Raw genomic sequence first — 27,032 nt, forward strand, 5'->3', positions numbered from 1 at the left:
GTTTTGAGTGATTGGAATTGGCAAAATAAAGGATATTAAAAATGATATTTGAGCAATAATATCTTAAGAGAAGCTATTACAGACATAGCTACTGTCTTAAAGTCCATGTCTATATCACTACCTTTCCATTCTGTTCACTTTGCCAATTTATTTATGTAGGATAGATATGTTCATCATCAGTGAAGTTCATATATTAGCAAGAAATTAACTTTCAATAAAATAATTTCTTCCGTATAAAATGCTTAATATAAAGTAAGTTTGAAATTAGTTACATTAATGTTCGTGTTGAATATATCTTCACAGACCCTATTTGTAACAAACATAGCATAGCAATATCGTGCATTTCAGTGAGTTTACACATAAACCAAAGAACCAGTTTCGGTCTCCATCTATGAGTCTTAGAAGAGCAGTTCTCGGTTTTTCTCTCTCTTTCTCTCTCTCTCTCTGTGTCCTCCGCAGTCTCCCCGCGGTCTCCGCCCCCCCAGTCTGCCTGATTGGGAACACCCAGAGCGGGATCCCCGGCGTTCCTGGCATCCATCCCAAACACTGCACAGCCGGGCAAAACAACGTCCTAAAGCGTGTTTCATTGAGAAAGGCGGAGTATTGCAGATAACATATTTGACTGCAATGTTACACCTGCCGCAGGATGTTGTCTCTAGATCTGGAAACTGACACTACTGCGGAGGACACAGCGCCAAGCTCCCCCGATGGTGGCGCGGAGACACCGGCCAGTCTCGATGTGCTGGAAGAGGTATTATGAGATGAGTCTTATGACTGCCATCAGTACTGTTTGTATCATAGTCATGGAGGAGAGGGATTTCTGCGTTATATCCCCATGTAGACTGTAATTGTCTTATTGTGGTTTGACTTCTTCCAGTAAAAGGCTGGTCCACACAGTATGTCTGAGATTGAAAAAATGTCATCGTAAATTAAATTCACTTATAAAAGAAACTGTGTTTAAAGTGATACCTTTAAAATGTATCTGCTTCCAATTGATGCATAGACGTTATGATGCACAAGTTATTGATAATCATCCTATAATAAAAGTTCTTTGAAAGAGATCATCGACTGCAGATCAGTAATAAACCCATAGGATGCTATACATATCTGATTTAGGCTGTATGGTTTATACTGGTAGGATAATGTTTGAGACACCTCGTTTATTTCGTTCATTTTTTGTGGTAGCCTATATTAAAATCAGTGCTGCTGCTTGTTTCCAAAATGACAATAATTTTGACAAAACTTCACATTCACAAGGACAAACGTAGACTTAATTTAGGAAGTGCATTTGTATTTTACATCAGGAGTATAGCTCTAAATGCGTTATAAATGTCTAAATGTCTTATATTCATTGCACTCAGCCACACTTTATGTGATTTGTGTATTGATTAACGCCTCTGAAATACACTGCTGTAATTATGGAACTGCAGTTAAGGAAAAGATGCCTGTTACTGTAGCTTGAGAATCACCATCACCGAGGGAGTTAGAGCAGTTTTTGAGCAGATTTAATGTTTTTTTTAAAACCTTTAATATATAGGCTAACACACTAAAAAAGTCTGGGACTGATGCTGAGTCCAACCTGCATATCTGGGTGCATATGGTCTTGGGAAGCATTCTGGCATGGCCTGCAAGTTCTGTGAATGTCCATTGGCTTTCAAACAAATCCTGCTTGCTGGAACTCAGAACTGTGATTTGCTTTTTTATCCTGAAAAATTACATTTGAACTTGTATGTTGATTTGACTGGTATTTTCAGGATGGTAATCTTTATCTAAAGCAGTAAACATAAAATAAATATTATTGAATCATTAAATGTGTTGATTATGCTGCATATATTTGCATAGTTATGCAGTGCCTATACAGTATTTAAATATATATAAATATATATATAAAAATCTATGTGCAGGATAATTAATATACTTGATAATTACATGTATATTAACACAATTAATTAATATGTTATTTAATAAAACCAAAATGAGATTTCAAGTAGGTTGGTGAAGGAATGTTTGTTGTTTTTATGTAAATCTTGATGAAATCTAGATGCTTTTCATTTTTTTAGGGATCACCAGATGAGCAGTTGCTTCAAATTAAACTTAATTTCTTTAGGCCAACTGACAAACAAAATCAGTGCTCCCACATTCGCTATTCCTGAAGTTATTATCAAGTTTTAGCTGTAATCTGCTTTTGCATCTTAAATCATAACCATATTATGTCCAAAGTTTCACTTATCCCAGAGCAGTGAGGATAAGAGCAGTTTTTCTAGAGTATGCTTTTGAATGGCTGACTGTTAGCTCTGTGAGAGTATTCTCTTTCATGCTGGATTTCCATTATTGATGTTGCACCTCACTCTTCCCTCTTTAAAAGCCTTTCAACCCTTATAAATATCAGAAGTGGTATTAGCTGCTGAAATGTACATAGACTTACTGGACAACATACATTCTCGACTCATACAAATATTGAGCATTAAACGAGTAAAATGAGTTTTTTTTACTCAAAACAAACTTCTCGGATTTTTTATCAATTCACTTAACTAAAAGTAGACTATGGTATTTTTAAAAGCTGTAATTTTTCATCATAATTTGTATTCAGTATAGCTCACTTGTACCATTTGAGTGAGATTCAAACTCACAATTAGGAGCAAAGTCCTTTTCCACTTCTGTGCATTACTAAAGAATTGTATCACGTTCAGATTTAGCACACAAAAGCATTGCTGAGCCACTCCCCTGCAGGTTTTGAATAAAATAAATAAATAAATAAAAATTGATGGATTTTGTCTGGCATTGATTGAAGACTCAAGGCAAAGTGGCAATGACATCCACCATGTTTTGTTTTAACTGACATTGCTTGGATACACAGGGCCCTATGATTTTCATGACGAGGAAAATAAAAATGTAATCACAAAATTGAATTACCTGCAAAATGGTCAAATGGTTAACTAGTCTAAAGCAAGTGAGAGCTTGTTTTAGGCTTAATAGACATTATCTTGAGACTTTGTGCCAGGATGTACTGTAAGTAATTAAGTCTGAACTGAGGGATTGCTACAAATCCTCAGTCTTGTCAGGCCCCACTTTCTCACATAGATCTATATCCCTCTAGTCATGTTCAGGGTTTACTCTTGCGTTGTCTGCACTTTATTTGAATTAGACTCAAATGAAACCATTTTATGTTAAACTTATTTTATTTTTAATATTAGAAGTGTACATGAAGAGGTTAAAGGTATAGGACATTTAAGATGAGCACAAGATGCACTGGAGAGCTAAGGCACTGTTATTTTATTATTTATATATTATTATAGTATTTATTATAATTTCGAATAAGGTTTTTTTTATATTTTCAGTTTTCATTTTAATTTTTAGATTTAATAATTTTGTGCTTTTGACATTGTTATTACTTTTTTAAATTATTTATATTTGGCTCAGATTTTTTATTTCAGTTTAAGTAATTTTAGTACTTCAGCTTAAACTTATGTCACTTAGTTGGCATGGCAACATTTCTGATTTTTTTTAAGTTGTAGGGTTTCATATGATAATTTATATTTTATTTTATTTCAGCTTTATTTCAATTACCAAAAATAATTTAAAAGGTACAGTAAGCGATTTCTGAGAAATGCTGTTGAAAGTGGATTGGACCGAGCACCAAAACACACACTTGAAGCCAATCAGCAGTAAGGGGCGTATACACTCATTAGGGGGGAGGTGCCTGTGTTGCATAGCAGGTTAGGCTGCGTTCGAAATCGCATACTCTCTTGAGTAGGTACTTATTGTGAATAAGTATTCAAATTACTTCACGACCGCTAAAAAATATGTTCTATATAGTATGAATGTGTGTAATATGAATATAATCTGGATGTACTAAATTCGCCATGTTGTCTTTATCATGTGACTTACCAGCATCAGTTACATTGCTTCACTGCCATTCATAAATCCTTTCCCGTGGCCTCATGGGATGGTAAAGTGTCCATCGAATGCACACTTCAGAATCTCGCCGGAAGAATATGTCACTTTTTGCCTACTCTTTTATGACTACTATGAATTTGGACATACTTCTTTTGTCACATATTGTTTTTTAACTACTATGTTGATAGTGGGGAAGTAGGGAAGTATGTGATATCGGATGCAGCCTTAGTGAATTTGGGGGTGGAGCTATCAAGATAGGAGTGTGATCCGTTTGGTGATTCCAAATATCAGCAGCGTTTCTCAGAAATCGCTTTAGTAGTTTTAGTTTTAACTATAACACTGATGTGAGGAAATATGATCCTCTCGTATATCATTGTCTTTAATAAGTGACACTAAATCTCTGATGGTTTTATTCATTACCTCTTGTTTTCTCATTCACAGCAAGTCCGTGTGCCTTACAATATGCTAATTACTCTTTATCTTTCTTATTATTCCTTGTAGCAATGGCCAATAAAGCAGTCCCTGAGTGCCTCTATGTGCCGTGAGACGCACTGGCGTTGCCTTCTCCTTTCCTTGCTCATGTATAGCTGCCTGGGTGCCGTGGCCTGGTGTCAGCTCACCCAGGTCACCAAGCTGAGCTTCGATTCCTCCAGTACTTCCCTCACAGCCTCAATGAACTCTCTTAGAGGAGGTCGCTCCATGATATACCACGATAGCCCTTGCTCTGACGGTTATGTGTACATCCCCTTGGCCTTCCTGCTCATGCTCTACTCTGTTTACCTTATGGAGTGCTGGCACTGTCGGGCCCGCAGCGAGTTGCAGTGCAAGGCCAACGTTGAGAGCGTGTACGAAAGGGTTCTGCGCATGCGTCAAGCCCGACCGTGCGTCTGGTGGAAAGCCATCAGTTACCATTTTGTACGTAGGAGTCGACAAGTAACGCGTTACAGGAATGGAGATGCCTACACGACCACGCAGGTTTTTCATGAGCGTGTTAACACGCACGTGGCGGAGGGCGAATTCGACTACAGCCGCTGCGGAATGAGAGATGTCTCACGAAATTTGCGCGGACTGGAGGGTCACGCAGCGACGAGATTGCATTTCTCCAAGTGCTTCAGCTTCGCAGGAGCGGGTCCTGAAAATTCATACCTCAACCAGCGAGCCAGGTTCTTCTCAGAAATCGAAGGTTTGGATGACTACATGGAAGCCCGCGAAGGCATGCTTCTGAAGAACGTCGACTTTAAAGAGCACCTCATCGCTTATGTGGATCCCGACCAACTGCCTTGGTACACCTCGCGGGTCACCTTCTGGATAGCGGCTCTCCTCATGCTCTCCTGGCCACTGCGAGTGCTGATCGAGTACCGGACGGCGTTTGTACACTACCAAGTCGAGAAACACTTCGGACTAGAGTATAGCAACAACAGCCCGTCTCCAGAGGGTGATGCCACCGTGACGAACACTCGCTATGGCCTTCCAAGAGTAGAAACGGTGGATAGTACGGAGCTGGAATGGCACATTCGTTCAAACCGCCAGCTTATACCCAGCTACTCGGAAGCCATGCTGATGAACCTGGGCGTTTCTGGGTCAAACCACAGAGACAGCATTTCCTCCAACCGCTTGCTGTTGGACAGCTGCTCAACGCAGAGCTACGGGACGTTGGTGCAGAACTGTGAGCACTGTTGCCAAGAAGGCGGCGACCGAAGACGGCCAACGATCAGCTCTAGCTGTTCCTCCATTTTTTCGCGCCACACCTACCACTCCCGTTTGTCCCTGGACACCTCGCACTTCTCGTTGTGCCGCATGTATGGCTCCAGGCGCACTATGGGACTGTGGAGAAGCCGTAGTAGTACACTTACAGAGCGCTGCTGCCCTGATGAGCAGTGCTGCAGGTCTTACACCAGTCAGCTTGCCCTTAATGACAGCCCGCCGAATTACCAAGACGCTCGCTTCTTCCCAGTCCTCATAGTACATCGGCCTGAGGGCTGTGGGGACTCCTCAGAGGTGAGGAGTTATTATGTTCGTAGAGACTCCTGTTGTGTGGAGACTTCGGTTTAAAGTGTCTTGAACTTGTCAAGCTGACTATTTCAGTGATAGAAATAGGTTCGTTAAACATCATTATTTGCACTACGCAGAAAGTGGGCTTGATGGCTATTTCATTCAGAGGAATTGCTTGACGTCGAACTGATGAAGTGTATTCTCATGAAATGTATCTTGCTCTAAAAGCTAACACTTGCTAAATTATAAATGTGGCATATTCAGTGCAGCATTGAAGACTGTTTTGTTTACATTTTGATTTTAATTTTAATTAAAGGGCTGGATTGGAATTATCAACCATTAATTTATACTATTTATTAACGGTTGGCTGACAAATGTCAGCTTAAAATCAATTTAAAATAAAATCTATCTAAACATGTTACATTTATATATATTTACTTTTTTATTAATAATAAAAAATACGTTTTGATGTTTTAGCATTAATCCATGTATCATTTCTAATTTATCAAAGCTTGAGAAAAAGATAAGCATTGCTATAGGATTATTAAAGACTACAAATATTTATTTGTTAAATAAAAGAAATTGGAATATCCCTAAATCTTTAAATAAAAATAGATTTTAATACATGCTTCAGAAGGAAAGAAATTAGACTGGTTGTAACCCTTACTGATATCTTTTTGGATATTTTCTATTTCTTTTATCATTATTAGTTGATTTTGTTAATGCTGATCCATTGAATGAATATGTTGGCATCAAAGAATTGTCTGGATGTCCGGTTTATATAAGCTAAGGTTGCATGGCAATTTGCTCACATTGTTTCAAAGAAGCAGGTGATCTATTATGTATGCAGCTTGTTGGAAACTGTCCCTCTAAAAAGGTTCCCAGAAACAGTAATATGGTCCTTCACATCTTGGTATATCAAAGTGTATGTCTCTGTGACAGAAGACATCACATTCAAAATACATTGGCTTATAAAATGAGCTTAATGAGAGAGAATCTAGCAATTCCCCTTTAAAGTGAATGTTATGGCCTGACCTGTATGTTTGAAGTATGGTTGTGAGAAAGACAAGAAATGCTGTTGAAATGGCAGTGACTGTTAAAAAAAATAGTGCAGAATAAAATTGCGCCAGTGCTAAAACATGCCACAAAATGTCTCCTGGAATGTCTTTTATTCATCGATTTGTTCATTCTTTTCATATGTAGATGTGGTCACGATTGCTTTTGTTTCCTCTGTTGCGTAGTCAGCATTGTCTCCATGTTGTGTGAAGCTATTGTGATGGAATCCTCCGCCTGTCAGGATTCATCCTATATTCAGCCCAGATGCTGCATGGAATTATTTGGTCTGGTCTTGGCCCATAACTCACTTGCCAAAGTCAAAACAGCTGTACACCAGTAACAGGCCAAACTCACTCACTTTTCTTGTATGCCCAGAAAGCTATAGCCTAACTGAACTGTGCTAGAATCACTCACAAATCTTGTAAAAGAGATGAATTAAATTAAATTAAATTAAATTAGGAGGGGAGGGGGGAGGGGGGAGGGGGGGGGGGGTATTATTTATTATATTAATTTGTTGGGGTATTATTATTATTTGTATGTAATGTCGAAAACGTAAAATGTTTCTTGTCTCATCACATTCAGATATGATGAATCATGTAAATATCATATTTTCAATTCACATTTCAACGGATAGCCTATGACTGTCAGTCTTACTGTCAAACGGTTATTAGATATTACATGTTTAGCAACCTATATCTTACCATGCTCTCTTCCTCTGTTAAAACATTGAAATTCGCACTCGTCTTCTGTAACAGACCCGCCTTTTGATTGGCCATCTTGGAACGGTCAACGTGTCATCAACCGCCACGATTTAAATTCCCAAAGAATTGGGATAACCTTTTACAGGTAAGAATGTGTTGGTTTGTACTTTTATATGAATTAAATCATTACTATGGTACTTTTTATTTTATTTATTTATTTACTGTTTTTACTTTTACTATAGTAACTTTTAATGTCCTGTTAGTTTACGGCTTTGTCTTGTTGTATCGTGTTAGCCAAATCATCTGCTGAAGTCTAGGTATAGATATTCATACATGCGACTCTCGAATTTTCACGGACCGGTTGTGACTGTTCCAATATGGTGGACGGCTTACATATAACGGCCCATAGAAACAACTGCTAATGAGGCATCTATTTATGTGTGTCCCTGGGTAGTTTAATTAATCTCAAGGAGCCATGGCAGCCGCTCTGCTGCAAAACAAGCGCGTCTCGTTGCTATGCCAACTTTTGAGCGCTGCGAGAGCTCTGGTAACTTTACCTTTGTCAGCGACCTGCTTTGCTTGTTTTATTAAAAAAGTATTTTATCCTCCTTGTTAGTCAAAACATCTGATATAAACTGCTCTGAAAAATAAATGTTATGAAATTTCCAGTGTGATCTCTGTGCTGTGATTGCTGTGGAGACGTGATTTGTGAAGTGTGGCGGTAGGTGGCTTTACATAAGTTAGTAACCATAGTGGCTATGTTTTTTTATGTTTATTATTTTATGTCTTTATTCATTGGGTTGATTATATGTAGTGTTTTACAGAGGGCTCCTATGGCGTTATTTTCCTGTCAAATGTCGAGAGCGCATTATTGTAGCGCGAAAGTACATTAATATAATGCGGAATATAAATGCGCGAGCGCGAATCTCTCTGCTCGCGCACGGAATATAATGTGCCGATTGCGAATCTCTCTGCTCGCGCGCGAGAACTGGGCACGCGCTCTCAGATACACGTTGCTCTTGTAAGAATTTTCCCTGGGCTCGCTCAGAGAATATGCCTGCACTTAAAACGTGTCTTCGCTTAAAGTAAGCATGTATGTGCTGCTTAGACTGTGTCCCGTGCTTTCGCGCATGCCTAAGTACTCTTCTCTTCAATTTCTTTTTTTTTTTTTTTTCAATAAATGCCAAGGTATCAAAAATATAACTTACATAGCAAAAATGTACAAATTACATACAACTGAATAAAGAAAGCAAAGCAGCATATATATATAGCCTAAAATAAAAAAAACAGAACAGAAAGCTGTAATGAAATAAATAAAAAAGTTTGAAACAAGTTTATTGTCTTAAGAGCTTTAAGATTCTTAGATAACGAAATGCTTTGGATGTATTGTTGGGCCTCTCTTCTAAAAACAATGAATAAGGGATTCTGCTGAGTGAATTTACTACGGTGAATGTGAAATTTTGCAAGGAACAATAATAGATTAATAATAAAATACTCATTAAATTTAGCTTTTTGTATATTAAAGAAACCAAACAGTACATCCTTAAAAAGCATTAAAGCAAAGAGAAATCTGGAAGCAGAAAATTCAACCCAAAATAATTGTGTGAGGACAATCCCAGAAGATATGAAGAGCAGTTTCATCAGGGGCACCACAAAAAGAACAACTTGTGTTTATGATTTAAACCTTTTCAAAAGCTACATTTAATGAGTATTTTATTATTAATCTATTATAGTTCCTTGCAAAATTTCACATTCACCGTAGTAAATTCACTCAGCAGAATCCCTTATTCATTGTTTTTAGAAGAGAGGTCCAACAATACATCCAAAGCATTTTGTTATCTAAGAATCTTAAAGCTCTTAAGACAATAAACTTGTTTCAACTTTTTAATTTATTTCATTAAAGCTTTCTGGTCTGTTCTGTGTTTTTTTTTTTTATGGGCATATGTACAGGCTATATGAATGTATGTGTATATATATATATATATATATATATATATATATATGCTGCTTTGCTTTCTTTATTCCGTTGTATGTAATTTGTACATTTTTGCTATGCAAGTTATATTTTTGATACCTTGGCATTAATAAAAAATAAAAAAAAATAAAGAAATTGAAGAGAAGAGTACTTAGGCATGCGCGAACGCACGGGACACAGTCTAAGCACACATGCTTACTTTAAGCAAAGAGGAGAGATTCGCGATTGCACTGAACACGTTTTAAGTGCAGGCATATTCTCTGAGCGAGCCCAGAGAAAATTCTTACAAGAGCAATGTGTATCTGAGAGCGCGTACCCAGTTCTCGCGCGCAAGCAGAGAGATTCGCACTCGGCACATTATATTCCGTGCGCGAGCAGAGAGATTCGCGCTCGCGCATTTATATTCCGAGCGCGAGCAGAGAGATTCGCGCTCGCGCATTATATTAATGTACTTTCGCGCTACAATAATGCGCTCTCGACATTTGACTGGATAATAACGCCATAGGCTCCAGATTTATTTTAATAGCTAAAAGGGCTGTTTTTATCAACCCAGCAGGCTTTAAGAATCAAATAATCAATTTCTATTTGATCATTGTTTCCTTTTTTTAGACAATGTCCCATAAGGCCTCACAGACAACCATGAATTTACAGCATGCAAACTGGAGACCTGAGCACCATAGCAAGCGCAGAGAGGAGTGTCTTTACAAACAGTATCTGAATAACGCAAGCCAAGGCCTTTCTTTCTCCGAAGAAGTTATTTATGAGATGGGAGCCATTTCATACAGAAAATTAGATTTTAGCTGGCTTTTCAATGCCACAGGCCCCTTAGCACCATGCACCACATTAAAGAAAAAAACGAAGCATGGAAACAAAAAAAGAAACTGTAACATTAATACTTTAACCCAAGAAGAAGGCAGAATTTCATTACAGGCTCCTGCACAAAAAAAGACTAGTAATCTGTTGCAGCCGAGGAAACAACACAGGTAATACTGTCACAGAATCTTCTGCTTCCATCAAAATGGTTTTCTAACTGGATGTCCACCCAAAAATGAAAATTCTGTCATCATTTACTCACCCTCATGTGTTCCAAACTTGCATGACATGCTGTTTTTGTGGAACAAAAAAGAAGATATTTTGAAGAATGTATGTAACCCAACAGCTTCTGTTATATTGTGTTTTTTGTCCATACAATGTAAGTCAATGAAAACTAAAACTGTTTAGTTACCAACATTCTTCAAAATATCTTTCTTTCTTTTGTGTGTGTGTGTATGTGTTCCACAGAAGAAAGAAATGCATACAGGTTTGGAATGACATGAGGGTTAATTCATACACTTAGACCCAACACACTTGTATTTCACATTGTTGTTGTTGTTGTTTTGTGGTGTCTGTCCTTATTTAACAGGATACCAGGTTATGGGCTCTCTCCAGTAAGCATCAATGTGCAGAACCACTTAAATAAGACAGCAACCACTGTGACCATCAAGCACATTGAGATCCCACAGGCCTCTCGTCTTCAGGATATCCTGAATCCACGTGCCGGCAGCCATGTCACAGAGAATGTCTTTACACAGGAGATCGTCTCAGGTAGACTTACTTATATATTAAGTGTTTAAGTTTACTTGCAATTAAAGTGCACTATTAGTGTTAAAAATGTCATTGTGACAGCTAAAAGGTTTATGTGGTTCTAAATATTAGGTTAATGTATTACATTTGGCAGGCAGAGCTGTAAATGCAGAACAGCGATGGGTGGATCATTCCACCAGAACTGACTATGCCCTCAAGCCTCCTGATTTCAGCGGGCAGGATCCTGAGATGCCCAAACTTTCCACTCTTCGCTATGCAGTTGACAAGTGGAGGATTGCCTGCAACGTCAGTATGTTTCTCTTATTACATTTATTAAGTAATACACTTAGCTTTGTTAGCCGTGAAGTACACAGCTATATAAATAGAAATACAGTGTGTGTTGTATGAAGGAAAGCACCTTGAATACCTGCGTACATTTTAATTGCTGTCATGGAAAAACCTTTTGGAAAATTATTATTGTTTCATCTAGAGTTGCCCTTGCAGAGCGTGAACATCGAGGGTCTAAAAAGGGCTCTTAGTGACCCTAATTACACAGTGCGGCTGGAGGCCATCATAACCTGTGCATCAAGAGCAGTTAATGGACCACAAGAAGAGCTTCACCCTGGCAAAGCAGGTTAATCTGTCAGCTCAAAATACATCTTTCAATTCATATATATATATATATATATATACACTCACCTAAAGGATTATTAGGAACACCTGTTCAATTTCTCATTAATGCAATTATCTAATTAACCAATCACATGGCAGTTGCTTCAATGCATTTAGGGGTGTGGTCCTGGTCAAGACAATCTCCTGAACTCCAAACTGAATGTCAGAATGGGAAAGAAAGGTGATTTAAACAATTTTGAGCGTGGCATGGTTGTTGGTGCCAGACGGGCCGGTCTGAGTATTTCACAATCTGCTCAGTTACTGGGATTTTCACGCACAACCATTTCTAGGGTTTACAAAGAATGGTGTGAAAAGGGAAAAACATCCAGTATGCGGCAGTCCTGTGGGCGAAAATGCCTTGTTGATGCTAGAGGTCAGAGGAGAATGGGCCGACTGATTCAAGCTGATAGAAGAGCAACTTTGACTGAAATAACCACTCGTTACAACCAAGGTATGCAGCAAAGCATTTGTGAAGCCACAACACGCACAACCTTGAGGCGGATGGGCTACAACAGCAGAAGACCCCACCGGGTACCACTCATCTCCACTACAAATAGGAAAAAGAGGCTACAATTTGCACGAGCTCACCAAAATTGGACAGTTGAAGACTGGAAAAATGTTGCCTGGTCTGATGAGTCTCGATTTCTGTTGAGACATTCAGATGGTAGAGTCAGAATTTGGCGTAAACAGAATGAGAACATGGATCCATCATGCCTTGTTACCACTGTGCACGCTGGTGGTGGTGGTGTAATGGTGTGGGGGATGTTTTCTTGGCACACTTTAGGCCCCTTAGTGCCAATTGGGCATCGTTTAAATGCCACGGCCTACCTGAGCATTGTTTCTGACCATGTCCATCCCTTTATGACCACCATGTACCCATCCTCTGATGGCTACTTCCAGCAGGATAATGCACCATGTCACAAAGCTCGAATCATTTCAAATTGGTTTCTTGAACATGACAATGAGTTCACTGTACTAAAATGGCCCCCACAGTCACCAGATCTCAACCCAATAGAGCATCTTTGGGATGTGGTGGAACGGGAGCTTCGTGCCCTGGATGTGCATCCCACAAATCTCCATCAACTGCAAGATGCTATCCTATCAATATGGGCCAACATTTCTAAAGAATGCTTTCAGCACCTTGTTGAATCATTGCCACGTAGAATTAAGGCAGTTCTGAAGGCGAAAGGGGGTCAAACACAGTATAAGTATGGTGTTCCTAATAATCCTTTAGGTGAGTGTATGTATATATATATATATATATATATATATATATATATATATATATATATATATATATATATATATATATATATATTATTTATTTATTTATTATTATTTTTATTTTTTTTAAAGAAATGTATACTTTTAATATTAATCAAAAGTGGCAGTAAAAACTTTTACATTGTTAAAAAAAATCTGTCAAATACTTTAAATGCTGTTCTTTTGAACTTACTATTCACCAAAGGTTTCCACAAAAATATTAAACTGTTTTCAACATTGATAAAAGTAAGAGCATATCAGAATGATTTCTGAAGGATCATGTGACACTGAATAATGGAGTAATGGCTACTGATAATTTAGCTTTGCCATGATCACAGGAATAAATTGCATTTAAAAAAAAAAAAATATATATATATATATATATATATATATATATATATATATATATATATATATATATTTATTTATTTATTTATTATTATTTTTTTTTTGCATTTATATAGCGCTTTCATATGTACTACTGTACACCCAAAGCACTTTACAATCATATCAGGGGATCTCTCCTCAACCACCACCAGTGTGTAGCATCCACTTGGATGATGCAACGGCAGCCACAGTACAACGGCGCCAGTGCGCTCACCACACACCAGCTATAGGTGGAGAGGAGAGAGAGTGATAGAGCCAGTTCAATGGAAGGGGATTATTAGGAGGCCATGACTGTTAAGGGCCAATGTGTGGAATGTGGCCAGGACACCGGGGTTACACCCCTACTCTTTTACGAGAAGTCTCATCCGAAGGACGGTTGTAGTATGTCTCTACTGGTCTCTATGTAGTATGGTTGTAGTATATTAAAGTAGAAAACTTGTTTTAAATAGTAAAATATCTTACTGGATTTACTGGATTATTGAACAAATTAACGAGTTCACACTTACATACAATTAGAGGGGGTAAAGTTTAATGCGTATTTGGCGTGCTGTCCAGGGGGAGGGCTCCGAGCTCGGAGTTCGGCCCGAACCCAGAGTACTCCCCCCCGTATGTAAATGGTTAGGACTAGAAGTGTGGCGAAGGGGTGGTGGAGGGATGCTGCTAAACTGTCAATGGATTGAGGTGAGACTGCTGAATGTATATATACCTCTTACCATTGATTGCTGAGTGCTCTCCACTTGTGTTAATTATCTGAACGTGCTCCTCCTGAACTTTGTTAATAAAACATCATTAAATGCAGCCTAAGAGCATAAGAAAATTATTTCAAAAACATTTAAAAATCTTACCGACCTCAAACTTTTCAATGGTGTTGTAATATTATAATATAATATAAACCCTTTTAAGGCAATAATTAAATGAATAAGAAAATAAATAAATAAATAAATATCTTTATATCCAAAAAGTGACTTCTAATTTCTTTTTGCTCAGCTCAACATAGTAAGGAATGGAAGTTGAAGGCGGTACCGCAGGAGTTGCAGGCTCTCATGTTCTCAGCCCTTGAGGATCCAGTGAAGAGAGTTCAGATGGCTGCTGCAGTGTGCCAGTATGCCATGAGGACACCTAACACACACGCCAGAGACATACTACGAAGCACGATAAAACAAGGTGCATAGACGAAAGGAGACCAGTGCTTGAAACCTAAAAATGTCAATTGAAATAAACTCTAAAACAAACATTAATGTCACAAGTAAAGCAATCTATCCTACTCAGATGCTGACTCAAAATGACCATCATATGTTATGACTCAGACCCCTCTGGCACAGGCGCGGACAGCTGGGTGGCGGCGCAGTGCTTGGCGATCGACGGTGATGCAAGTCAAGCTGTCATACAGAGACTCCTGTCACAGCACTTCCTCAGAGACGCTCTTTCAGATCAGGAGCAGTCGATGACGTTACTCTCCAACATCAGCAGCAAGACTGTGAGTCACTCTCTCATTGGTTTTTGCATAATATCATTTATGCATGCACTAGACTATGTAAACTTTTATCTTGTTTACATTTTGTCATAAATGTAAGTTTAAAAGTTTGGGGTTGTTTTTTTGTTTTTGAAAGAAGTCTCTTATGCTGCATTTAATATTGTGAAATATTATTACAATTTAAAATAACTGTATATACTGTATATATACAATGAGGAAAATAAGTATTTGAACACCCTGCTATTTTGCAAGTTCTCCCACTTAGAAATCATGGAGGGGTCTGAAATTGTCATTGTAGGTGCATGTCCACTGTGAGAGACATAATCTAAAAAAAAAAATCCAGAAATCACAATGTATGATTTTTTAACTATTTATTTGTATGATACAGCTGCAAATAAGTATTTGAACACCTGAGAAAATCAATGTTAATATTTGGTACAGTAGCCTTTGTTTGCAATTACAGAGGTCAAACGTTTCCTGTAGTTTTTCACCAGGTTTGCACACACTGCAGGAGGGATTTTGGCCCACTCCTCCACACAGATCTTCTCTAGATCAGTCAGGTTTCTGGGCTGTCGCTGAGAAACACGGAGTTTGAGCTCCCTTCAAAGATTCTCTATTGGGTTTAGGTCTGGAGACTGGCTAGGCCACGCCAGAACCTTGATATGCTTCTTACAGAGCCACTCCTTGGTTATCCTGGCTGTGTGCTTCGGGTCATTGTCATGTTGGAAGACCCAGCCTCGACCCATCTTCAATGCTCTAACTGAGGGAAGGAGGTTGTTCCCCAAAATCTCGCAATACATGGCCCCGGTCATCCTCTCCTTAATACAGTGCAGTCGCCCTGTCCCATGTGCAGAAACACACCCCCAAAGCATGATGCTACCACCCCCATGCTTCACAGTAGGGATGGTGTTCTTGGGATGGTACTCATCATTCTTCTTCCTCCAAACACGTTTAGTGGAATTATGACCAAAAAGTTCTATTTTGGTCTCATCTGACCACATGACTTTCTCCCATGACTCCTCTGGATCATCCAAATGGTCATTGGCAAACTTAAGACGGGCCTTGACATGTGCTGGTTTAAGCAGGGGAACCTTCCGTGCCATGCATGATTTCAAACCATGACGTCTTAGTGTATTACCAACAGTAACCTTGGAAACGGTGGTCCCAGCTCTTTTCAGGTCATTGACCAGCTCCTCCCGTGTAGTTCTGGGCTGATTTCTCACCTTTCTTAGGATCATTGAGACCCCACGAGGTGAGATCTTGCATGGAGCCCCAGTCCGAGGAAGATTGACAGTCATGTTTAGCTTCTTCCATTTTCTAATGATTGCTCCAACAGTGGACCTTTTTTCACCAAGCTGCTTGGCAATTTCCCCGTAGCCCTTGTACAATTTTGTCTCTAGTGTCTTTGGACAGCTCTTTGGTCTTGGCCATGTTAGTAGTTGGATTCTTACTGATTGTATGGGGTGGACAGGTGTCTTTATGCAGCTAACGACCTCAAACAGGTGCATCTAATTTAGGATAATAAATGGAGTGGAGGTGGACATTTTAAAGGCAGACTAACAGGTCTTTGAGGGTCAGAATTCTAGCTGATAGACAGGTGTTCAAATACTTATTTGCAGCTGTATCATACAAATAAATAGTTAAAAAATCATATATTGTGATTTCTGGGGGGTTTTTTTTAGATTATGTCTCTCACAGTGGACATGCACCTACGATGACAATTTCAGACCCCTCCATGATTTCCAAGTGGGAGAACTTGCAAAATAGCAGGGTGTTCAAATACTTATTTTCCTCACTGTATATATATATATATATATATATATTCCTGTAATGGTAAAACTTAGTTTTCAGCCACCATTACTCCATTCTTCAGTGTCAAATAATACTTAAAGAAATAATTGCAATATGCTAATTTGGTGCTCTAGTAACATTTCTTATTATCAATGCTGAATACAGCTGCTTAATATTTTTGTGGAAACCATGATACATTTTTTTCAGGATTCTCTGATAAATAGAAAGTTCAAAAGAACAGCATTTAATTGAAACAGAAATCTTTTGTAACATCATAAATGTCTTTACTGTCACTTTTGATCAATTTAATGCATCCTTGATCAATAAATATTTCTTTCTTTCAAACTAATATTTCTGACCCCCTACATTTTGCATGGTATTTCCCATCCAGACACTAGTGCGCTCTCTTCTAGCAGAAGAGTTAAACAGCGCTAACTGGAGAACACGAGTTCAGGCCTGTACTAGCATTGCACAGCTCAGAAGTCAAATCAACAAGGTATCATAATGTAATTATTTTGGACATTTCAGACACCTACAGTATATCTACATATCTAATATCTCTATGATTGCTGAACATACTAGAAATGCTTTTCATGCAGGATCTTTGCAACAAACTGATACACATGATGTGGAACGACTGGAGCTGTGCTGTTCGTCGTGCTGCAGCTCTGGCTCTAAGTAAACTGAACATGGCCAGAGAGATGCACAGTGAGCTGAGGTTACTATCTCTACCCAACAGACACATCAGAGCATTTATATTCAGTTCACTCTTAATAGACAAACAATTTCTCCACAGCGCAAAGCTGGAGGAGGGTCCAACCGCTTGGCGCCTGGAAGCGCTGATCTTAATTGGTCAACTCAAAATAATGACACCCAAGCTACTGCCCACTTTCCTGCGGTGCTTTAATGATGACTATGTGACTGTACGCAAACAAGCTTGCTTGACTGCAGCCTCTCTAATGATGGAAGACCAGTCGGTGAGGAAATGAAGCAGCTGTGCAAACGCACAATAGATCTATGATAGCATGTGGACAATAAATTGTGTGAAAAAGAGATTGAGGGTTCACTCGAATGACCGCATAAAACATGTTCACAGGTCGTTGATCAGCTAATTAACCTGATGCAGAATGAGCCAATATGGGAGGTTAAAGTGGAAGCAATTAATGGTGAGCTTGAAAATGAATGCAGCCATTCTATGTTACTATTTTTATGAGTGCACTAAATAAATATTATTATACAAATGAAGTTTTAAAGAAAATAGGTTGGATGAACCCAGCTTTCCAGGAGCTGCTGATGTGGGCTGTACACCATGAGGAAGAGCCCAGTGTGCGCATTGCTGCTTGTGAGGCCCTGAGCGATTTAGACGCAAAGGGCCCCGAGTTACAGCATTTCCTACAAGAGCGTTATGCACTGGAACCCAACACTGAGGTGCAGAGGTGTGTGCTTATAGGCCACTGACATTATTGTGAGTAAGATTGTAAAAATTGTTTTCTGAATGTTACTTGAATCGTTTTTCTCACTAAGGCACATTAAAGGTCTTCTGGAAAAGCATGGGTACAGCCTGCAGCGAGATGAAAGCAAGATTCATGAGATAAAGCTCCAGGTTAGTACACTTCACTATTTTATGTCACCATAGCTTCAGACTAGAGGGTGACACGGGAGTGGATTTTCAAACCTCTCCCGTCCCACTCCCACAAAAAAAATCCTGTCCCGTCCCAATCCCACGAAAAAACATCCAATCCCGTCCCAATCCCAGAAGAATGACTCCTAATTCCCTCCCACTCCCGTGTTGTGTTTTTTGACCGGAATCTGTCAAAGTAAAAAAAATACAGTACAGATAGTGGTCTTCACTATTTTTTTCATGAGAGCCGCACTGATAGTAGTCTACAAAGTCAGTAGGAGAGCCATTTTACCGCAAAGCATAAAAAGTTACATCCAGTCATAAATACCATGTCTGCTTATCAATCTGTCACCCCTGAACAGTAAATATGCAATGTAACAAAGGGTGAGGAAAAAAACAGTCTTCATGATTTAACAGTCAAATTTGTTACTGAGACCAGATGATTTCCCTTAATGAAAAAGGAATAAGCATTTTTTTTTTCTACATTAGCCTATCATGCATCCAACCATCCAAGAAAGACCACCATAACTGGCATCTCCACAGAGACTGGATGTTTACATTCACAACTTTTGTTTCATTCGGACTGAATTCATTCCGACTGATGAATCTGAATGTAGTTTACATGAACGCTAAACATCGTGCTGTGAAACATGATCGGGTTGATGTGCGCGATTCAACGATTCAAATCGGAATAGATTTTTTGACATGCGCACACTGCACAAATATACAAAGTTTACACTGTTGTTGCTTAATAACCATTCTCATACGTTGGTTCGTGATTTGTTTTAAACAGCAGACTTAATTTTTATCCAATTCTGGTCATAATTTGCAAACTATGAACATAGTTTCGGCGCCGTGCTGTGGATGAGAATCTGAAAGGACTGGTGAGCCGTTTGTCCTGCTCTACTTCACAGTTGACTGAAAGGAGAATTATAGAATGACAGGACACTCATTTATATGACACTTTATTCATCAGGAGAACAGCTCGTTCAGCGCGTCATACGTCGTCTTTTCAGTTTCGGTTTTCAATCGATCAAGTGTTTACTTGTTCTCTCGATAAAGCACCCCTTATTAAATTATTTGTAATAGAGCTGACACTTTGAGTTTGCAATGGGTTATGTTATTGCCCTACTTGTTTTTAATGTTTTTATGAAATATCTGTAGTGACTGCATGATCATATCACCATATTTTTTACCGCCATGCGAGCAACAAATTAAAGCTTGGCGAGCCACATGAGGCTCGCGAGCCGCGCAATGAGTAACGTAACACGCATAGCACAGTTTATGTTTCTTTATTGAACTGAAAGCCAGTTTAAACAATGCACATTAAACGCATTAAATTTCCTGTAAATCATCCATGCAAACACACACAGGCACGCATATTACAGCCACCAACTGGTATGGGTGTGTGGAGCACGTCATTCACTTTACCAGCCACACCAAAGCAAATAGGAGAGCAAAGAGACAGGGCAAATAGAATTTGGTTCAAAATTTAAATATAGAGTTTATTTATATAAACTGTATATTTTTGTATAAAGTTGGGTATCATAGTTTTATTACGATTCCCGGTCCCGCCCACTCCCGCTTACATTTTTTCCTGTCCCGTCCCAATCCCGTGATTAATAGTGATTTTGTTTCCAATCCCGCGGGAAAAAATGTCAGCCTCTACGTCAGACACAGAGCTATGAGTTTATTCAATGCATTTCGTTCTAGAACAGCAAATCGTTCTCAACTTTTTTGACTCTAAGGCCCCCCATTGTCCCACACAAAATTAGTTTTCAAACTTTTTTCAACAGAAAGGGGAGTATATATACAGTGCGCTGCATAAGTGTATACACCCATGCTAAAGTTGACTAAAAAGAGGAATAAAAAATCATATTTTGGAAATTGAACTTAATGCCTTAATTTAAAAAATTAGGAAAAATCCAACCTTTAAGGACACCAATTTTCTTTGTGAATGAATAATGTATCGTAAATAAATAAATGTTCTTCCTTAAAATACATGGTGCATAAGTGTGTACAGCCCTATGTTAAATTCCCATAGAGGCAGGCAGATTTTTATTTTTAAGTATTTTTTATTTTTTAGGATACTATGCATCCTGATAAAGTTCCCTTGGCCTTTGGAATTAAAATAGCCCCACATCATCACATAGCATTCACCATACCTAGAGATTGGCATGGGGTACTTTCCATAAGATCATCTCTCAATGCAAATCAAACTAGCTTTTAGGCTAACTGAAATAAAACCATGCCAATCTCTAGGTATGGTGAAGGCTATGTGATGATGTGGGGCTATTTTAATTCCAAAGGCCAAGGGAACTTTATCAGGATGCATATAGTATCCTAAAAAAATAATTAAAAAAAATACTTCAAAATAAAAATCTGCCTGCCTCTATGGGAATTTAACATAGGGGTGTACACACTTATGCACCATGTATTTTAAGGAAGAACATTTATTTATTTACGATACATTATTCATTCACAAAGAAAATTGGTGTCCTTAAAGGTTGGATTTTTCCTAATTTTTTAAATTAAGGCATTAAGTTCAATTTCCAAAATATGATTTTTTATTCCTCTTTTTAGTCAACTTTAGCATGGGTGTATACACTTATGCAGAGCACTGTATATATATATATATAATTATTATTTTATTTTTTTAATTAAATATTTAACATTTTGTAATTTCAGGAGTTAAAATAAAAAACACGTTTTGATGGGAAAATAAGAAATATTTCCATTTAATATATTAATATAAATAAATAAATATATATCTTGATTTGATGTTTTTTAGCATTTTAATTTATACTAGAGAGATTATTTGAATATATCCATATGCATTCGGATCCGTTTTGACCTAGATGAGGTACATAAATAAAAATAAAATTATATATATATATATATATATATATTATTTTTATTTTTTTAAATGTAAGAGATTTAGAGTTAACTAAATTGTTACACCTTTTGCGTTCAGGTCAGTTTTGACCTAAAATGAACTGTGGCTTTACACATGAAATTGCTGATTTGAAGTTTGCTTCAAAATATATCTGTAAAATATGGGTAAAATACACACATTTTTTCCTTCCCACTGGGACAGCGTTTTGTTCATAAACATGTTTGTGCACACACACACAAAAAATTATTCTGAAATGTAATTGAATTTATTATGAAATTTTTTATTTATGTCTGTTTGTAGATCAACCCCCGGTTTCACAGACAAGGCTTAAGCCTAGTCCCAGACTAAAATGCATGTTTGAAAGTAGCTTGCCCTGACATATCTTAATATTCTGCACACCAGTAAAAAAAAAAATGTGTAAGGCACGTTAATAAAAGCTACTTAAATACCCTAATTGAGCTAAGGCTTAATCCTGGCTTAATCAAAGATCTGTCTGTGAAACCAGGCCCAAAAGTTCAGACCAAATAGTCTAAATTTGAAAAAATAGTCTAAAATCGGCATTTCACTCTGCTGCCACCTATTGATGAACCATTGCAGCATTAAAAGGATATTCAGGCTGTTTATCATCTGAAAGTAAACGTTTATGCAAGTAAAATGAATATATTTTGTTTGAAAAGAATTTCAGAGTAATACTGATGTTGTTTTGTTAGAAAAAGAATGTTTAGTTTAAGTTTAGTTCATAAATTAAGACTCAAAAAGATTCAAAAGAACTAAATTAAATCCATTTATACGGGTAATTTTCATATTATATGTTGTTTAAATTTCATATGATATATTCTAAATAAAATTTCACTTAAATATTGATAGAAAATATTATTTTTTCTTGCATCATAATGGTTTTTGCTGTAGTTCTTGTAACATTTTAATTATTATTTTAAAATTAAAGGAACACTCCACCGTTTTTTGAAATAGGGCTTATTCACTTTCTTTCCTACATTTAGATAGGTGGGCAAATGCATTTTTGTCTCAGTGCATGCATTGTTTTAGTTTGACAGGGTCGGCGCTAGCTTAGCTTAGCATAATGAATGGAATCCTTTGTTGCCAGCTAGCATGTCCTGAGTAAAAGTGATATAACATTTTTTAAAAACCCACCTAATTACTTCTTGTGGTCTGCGTATTCACAACAAGTACAAATAGTGATGCAGATTAACACTAGGCGATTTCCTAGGCAGATATTGACTTATATATTAAGGACTATATTAGGGGGAAGCACAGGCGAAGCACTGCTACTTGGGCGTGATATCTCTGCGCCTAAGCAGCAGTGCTTCGCCTGTGCTTCCCCCTAATATAGTCCCAAGTCAATATCTGCCTAGGAAATCGCCTAGTGTTAATCTGCATCGCTATTTGTACTTGTTGTGAATACGCAGGCCACAAGAAGTAATTAGGTGGGTTTTAAAAAAAATTTATATCACTTTTACTCAGGCCATGCTAGCTGGCAACAAAGGATTCCATTCATTATGCTAAGCTAAGCTAGTGCCGACCCTGTCAAACTAAAACAATGCATGCACTGAGACAAAAATGCATTTGCCCACCTATCTAAATGTGGGAAAGAAGGTGAATAAGCCCCATTTCAAAAAACGGTGGAGTGTTCCTTTAATAAAAAGGGGGTTAATGAAGTAATAGCATGGTAAAAACATGCTAACATTCAAAACTTAAAAAAATGTGTGCATTCACTCAATGGCAAGTTACTGATCAGATACAATATGGTTTTAGTTGAAAAATATTAAGTTATGACTGCATTATAAAGGGTCCAAACGGACCTGGGAATACAACAGGTGTAAACAGTTTTTAAATGCAAGTCATAACATATTCGCCCCCCTTGTAAGTTTGCTGGTTGAGAATCACTGCTCTAGAAATAGATATCTCAGCATCACACTAATTGCCAGTTGCTCTTTTTCTGTTTTTCTATAGATGGAGTGGTTGTGCTCAAAACTCATCATTACACATCAAGAAGAGATGGGAAAGCAGCAACAGCAGAAATGATTGTGCTGAATTTATGGTTTCATTTGTCCTACCATATAAAATATTCAAATGCCTGAACACTAAATCAAACCTTTTGAGTTGTTCCACCTAAAAATCATTCACTGCACTCACTGACGTTCAAGCAAACAGGCTAAATGTCCAGAAATGCTTTGATGTATCAAGTATCCCACAGGTCACTAATTTTACACTGATAGTATATTGAGATATCAGTAAAAGTAGACTATATGTAGTACACAAACAATATAATACATGATGCTGGTTCCCAGCACTGAAACCCTTCGGTTTTGGTTAAAAATGTGAAACATTTATTCACTATAATTATTACAAAAGAAAAACTCAAAAAAAAATTAAACACATGCCTGAAAATGTATATACTGCTGCAGAATATAATCCATAAATCATTTTTCTCTAATGTATCAAAGTTCCTTGTCAGCAACCACTAGGTACACAGATAGAGACAACATTAAACAAAATATGAGAGCTTATATTTAGAAGTATAAAGTCAACAGAAAATGCGAATGTAAAAATGTATACTACATCTAGTCAAGGATTTTGTAACGAGTTATTTTTATAATTTTCACTGTCCACTAGTATCCTGAACAAACAGTAGGTGATTTTTATTCTGAAATTCTTTATCAACTAGACATGTCTTTAATGTTGGTCTGTGAATGTCCTCGTCGCTTCAGAACTTGCTTGTACAGGTTCTCCACCTCAGTGACCTGAGCCAGCAGTTGAGTTCTGCCATTGTTCTGATGGGGAGAATAGTTATATTATGGATTTACATTATAAACATGACATGTTTGCGAGAATAAAGGTAAAGAACATCACTTAGACAGTGGTTTCAAAGCATAACACATTTTTATATGAACCTTTAACCACCATAGATCTGTATATTTTTAGTTCAAATGACCACATTCATGTTGATTGATTCATCAAAAAAACATATATATACTGTAATAGAGTGTGTGTGTGTGTATAGGCTTACCAGATTACTCAGATAACTATCAGTGTTTGGAATTGCTCGAACAATCTCAATTTTCATTTCCAGGTTCTGAATAAACTCCACCACCATCCCCATGAGCTCTACCACATATCTGCACACAGATTTATGTTACATTGAACAATAATCAATACTGTAAGTAAATATTTCGATACAAAAGTACAAACGAAAACCATTTTGTTTGAGTGGCACATAAAAAGCCTCTGACCTGTGAAGATCAGCCTGAATGGGCAGGTTCTGCTGACACAGTGGCTTTGTGAGTCTCTCTCGCAGGATTGTCTGTTCTCGCAACACTTCCTGAAGGTGGGAAGTGAACTGTTGCAAGGAAGCAAATCTTTGACCTTACGAAGAAAATTTTAATATAGTTAGAGTATGTGTAATTCCGTGTTGAAATGTGAATTTATGCGCACAATTCCATTTCCAACACTTACTGAGGTAATGACCGTGAGTGACGTCTGCACCGTCTCTTTCCAGCTTCAGCAGTTCTAAATCTAAATTAGTCTAAAACAACATGATGACAAATGGAAAATCATTTCAGAAAATCAAAAAAAATCAAAAGAATTCATGGCTCTAGTTTGTTTCCAACCTGATCAAGATCATGTCTAATTCTGCTGAGCTGCTCAGCTTCAAGTAAATACGAGGAAAAGACTTCTGAATCCCGTGGGAGAGCATCAAGCTCCTCCTATAAGATTCACAACACAAATGCATTAGCCTACATTAACCACCAGAACCATATAAAAAAATATATATTCTCTTGGTTTACCTGTGTCATGGTACCCGATGTTACACATCTGGCTAAAATCTTGGCAGCAGGTGTCACTGTGTAAGTAATGGGGTCCCAGGGATTCATAACATACGTGATTCCAGACCTGGTGGCAATACAACAAACAAAACAGCCTGATAAATTAAGGTGGTTCTTCAGATATGGACATTTTCACAATTGTCTTTTATTAAAACTAACAGATTGCATATTTTTGTTATAGGCCCTACGGACATTCTTGTTATGGGAAAAAATATCAGATGGAAGGAAAACTTATATTTCAAAGTTTTCGCTTTCACCCGCAAAACCTTTGCGTTTGCTTGCAAACATTTTACATGATCTCGCAAGCGTATTGCTTTCCCCCCGAGAAACCATTTAAAGTCAGCATGAAACGGAAGTCTTTTTTCCCCTTAGTGTGATGTGTACCCAAGTATGCAGAAATTATGTAGGGCGGGACTTGATTTTGTCCATCTGTAATGTGATCTCATATGAGTGACAGGTTGTCCCGCCCTCGCGCCATTAAACACGTCATCAAAGAGAGACTGTCACAAGAAGGAGATTATTTTTTAAAGATTAGGGCCGACGAGGACACATTATTTTATTTTAAATAATGATGTGCACGGATAAACCATTTATAATAAATAATGCAATATTCCATTAAAAATAAGAATTGTCCACTCTGATTTCATGGTGACTTTAATTTTCAAAAGGTAAAAGGTAACTATACCTTTAGGTGTTCCGTGGTCCACTGATGGACATTGGAGACATTAAATGAACCCTCGTAAAACATGTTCTAAGACTCCTAAAACAATTAACGGCCAGTAATTTACTTTCTAAAGTAAAACTAAATAACTTAGATAGCTTGTTGCTCTTACTAGTTGCTACGTTTCAACTGTTTAAGATCACTAAATTCGAGGCTTCTGGTCATTCCTAGGATATCTAAGTCCACTAAAGGAGGGAGGGCGTTTTCACATTTAGCTCCTAAACTCTGGAATGGCCTTCCTGATATTGTTCGAGGCTCAGACTCGCTGTCCCAGTTTAAAACTAGATTAAAGACGCATCTCTTTAGCCAAGCATTCACATAATACCTACCTTTTATACTACAGTTGAATCAGATTGAATGCATTAACATTAATATTACGAACAGCAGCTACGCTAATTATTTCCCATCTGCTTTTCTGTTGTTATCTCGGGACGCCAGTCCCAAGGTAAATACAGATCGTCAGCTCCAGTTTGTATCCAGCCTCTCATGAAAACTACAGATTCTCCAACACCCGTGCAGAGACGACTCGGCGCCTGTGAAGAGACGACTCGACGATGGCGATATGTTTATGCCCTAAATCAATACATGATTAACTAACTGTATTTCTCTATGTACATTTCTGAAATGCACTTTCTGTAAAGCTGCTTTGAAACAATATGTATTGTGAAAAGCGCTAGCTATACAAATAAATTTGAATTGAAATTTGAATTGAATTGTTTTATTAATATAGATGCTGACACTATTGCTGCGTGACTTATGATTTTCATGTCGTTCCGTATTTTACCTGTCGTTCTTGAATCAATGTGATGTCCTCGATCTGCCTAATATTGGCAAATAAAACGTCTGTGTTGTTTCAAAATACCGCCTCTTTGTAACTTCTCACTTGAACACCAGCACAGCACGCAAGCGTCAAAGAAGAGCAGATATCGTCAACATATGCATACATTTGGCACAGGATTCATCACTAACCTGCAATAATAAGCATATGACATACAGATCATAGAAATTAGAGCTTCCTTCGTCGTGATCATAGACCGTAAAAGAAGGTCGTGATACTTTCTCAGGTCAGCAGATTCACAAATACACAACAACAAGAACAATTGTGCCATTTTATAATAAGTTAAAATAATTAAAATAATAAAATAATAACTAAATAAAATACAAACGTATACATATAT

At 37.7% G+C, this 27,032-nt stretch overlaps 3 protein-coding genes across 4 annotated transcripts; 2 read left to right on the forward strand and 1 right to left on the reverse strand.

Moving 5' to 3' along the window:
- Positions 1 to 547: 547 nt before the first annotated feature.
- LOC311072638 (transmembrane protein 151B) lies at positions 548 to 6,204 on the forward strand. The gene is made up of 2 exons (XM_084097790.1): positions 548 to 751; positions 4,399 to 6,204. Exons 1-2 carry the CDS (start codon positions 647 to 649, stop codon positions 5,947 to 5,949), a joined length of 1,656 nt encoding a protein of 551 aa, XP_083953916.1. The 5' UTR covers positions 548 to 646; the 3' UTR covers positions 5,950 to 6,204.
- A 1,865-nt stretch (positions 6,205 to 8,069) lies between these two features.
- heatr4 (HEAT repeat containing 4) lies at positions 8,070 to 23,393 on the forward strand. Of its 2 annotated transcripts, XM_084096223.1 has the most exons (15): positions 8,124 to 8,193; positions 8,316 to 8,367; positions 10,231 to 10,604; positions 11,024 to 11,205; positions 11,339 to 11,494; positions 11,675 to 11,818; positions 14,494 to 14,670; positions 14,814 to 14,983; positions 17,163 to 17,267; positions 17,371 to 17,489; positions 17,568 to 17,748; positions 17,868 to 17,937; positions 18,018 to 18,207; positions 18,296 to 18,374; positions 23,260 to 23,393. In XM_084096223.1, exons 3-15 carry the CDS (start codon positions 10,234 to 10,236, stop codon positions 23,329 to 23,331), a joined length of 2,016 nt encoding a protein of 671 aa, XP_083952349.1. In that variant the 5' UTR covers positions 8,124 to 8,193; positions 8,316 to 8,367; positions 10,231 to 10,233; the 3' UTR covers positions 23,332 to 23,393. The 2 variants fall into 2 exon arrangements, with proteins under 2 accessions (XP_083952348.1, XP_083952349.1); XM_084096222.1 differs by having other exon boundaries at positions 8,070 to 8,367.
- On the reverse strand, positions 23,000 to 26,941 carry haus2 (HAUS augmin like complex subunit 2). Its single transcript, XM_084096225.1, has 7 exons — positions 26,639 to 26,941; positions 25,095 to 25,200; positions 24,918 to 25,013; positions 24,763 to 24,832; positions 24,540 to 24,672; positions 24,317 to 24,425; positions 23,000 to 24,080 (listed from the first exon to the last, which is right to left on the reverse strand). Exons 2-7 carry the CDS (start codon positions 25,179 to 25,181, stop codon positions 23,967 to 23,969), a joined length of 609 nt encoding a protein of 202 aa, XP_083952351.1. The 5' UTR covers positions 25,182 to 25,200; positions 26,639 to 26,941; the 3' UTR covers positions 23,000 to 23,966.
- Positions 26,942 to 27,032: the final 91 nt, after the last annotated feature.

This window comes from Abramis brama (assembly GCF_963993115.1).
Source record: "Abramis brama genome assembly, chromosome: 21".
NCBI classification, from domain to species: Eukaryota; Metazoa; Chordata; class Actinopteri; order Cypriniformes; family Leuciscidae; genus Abramis; species Abramis brama.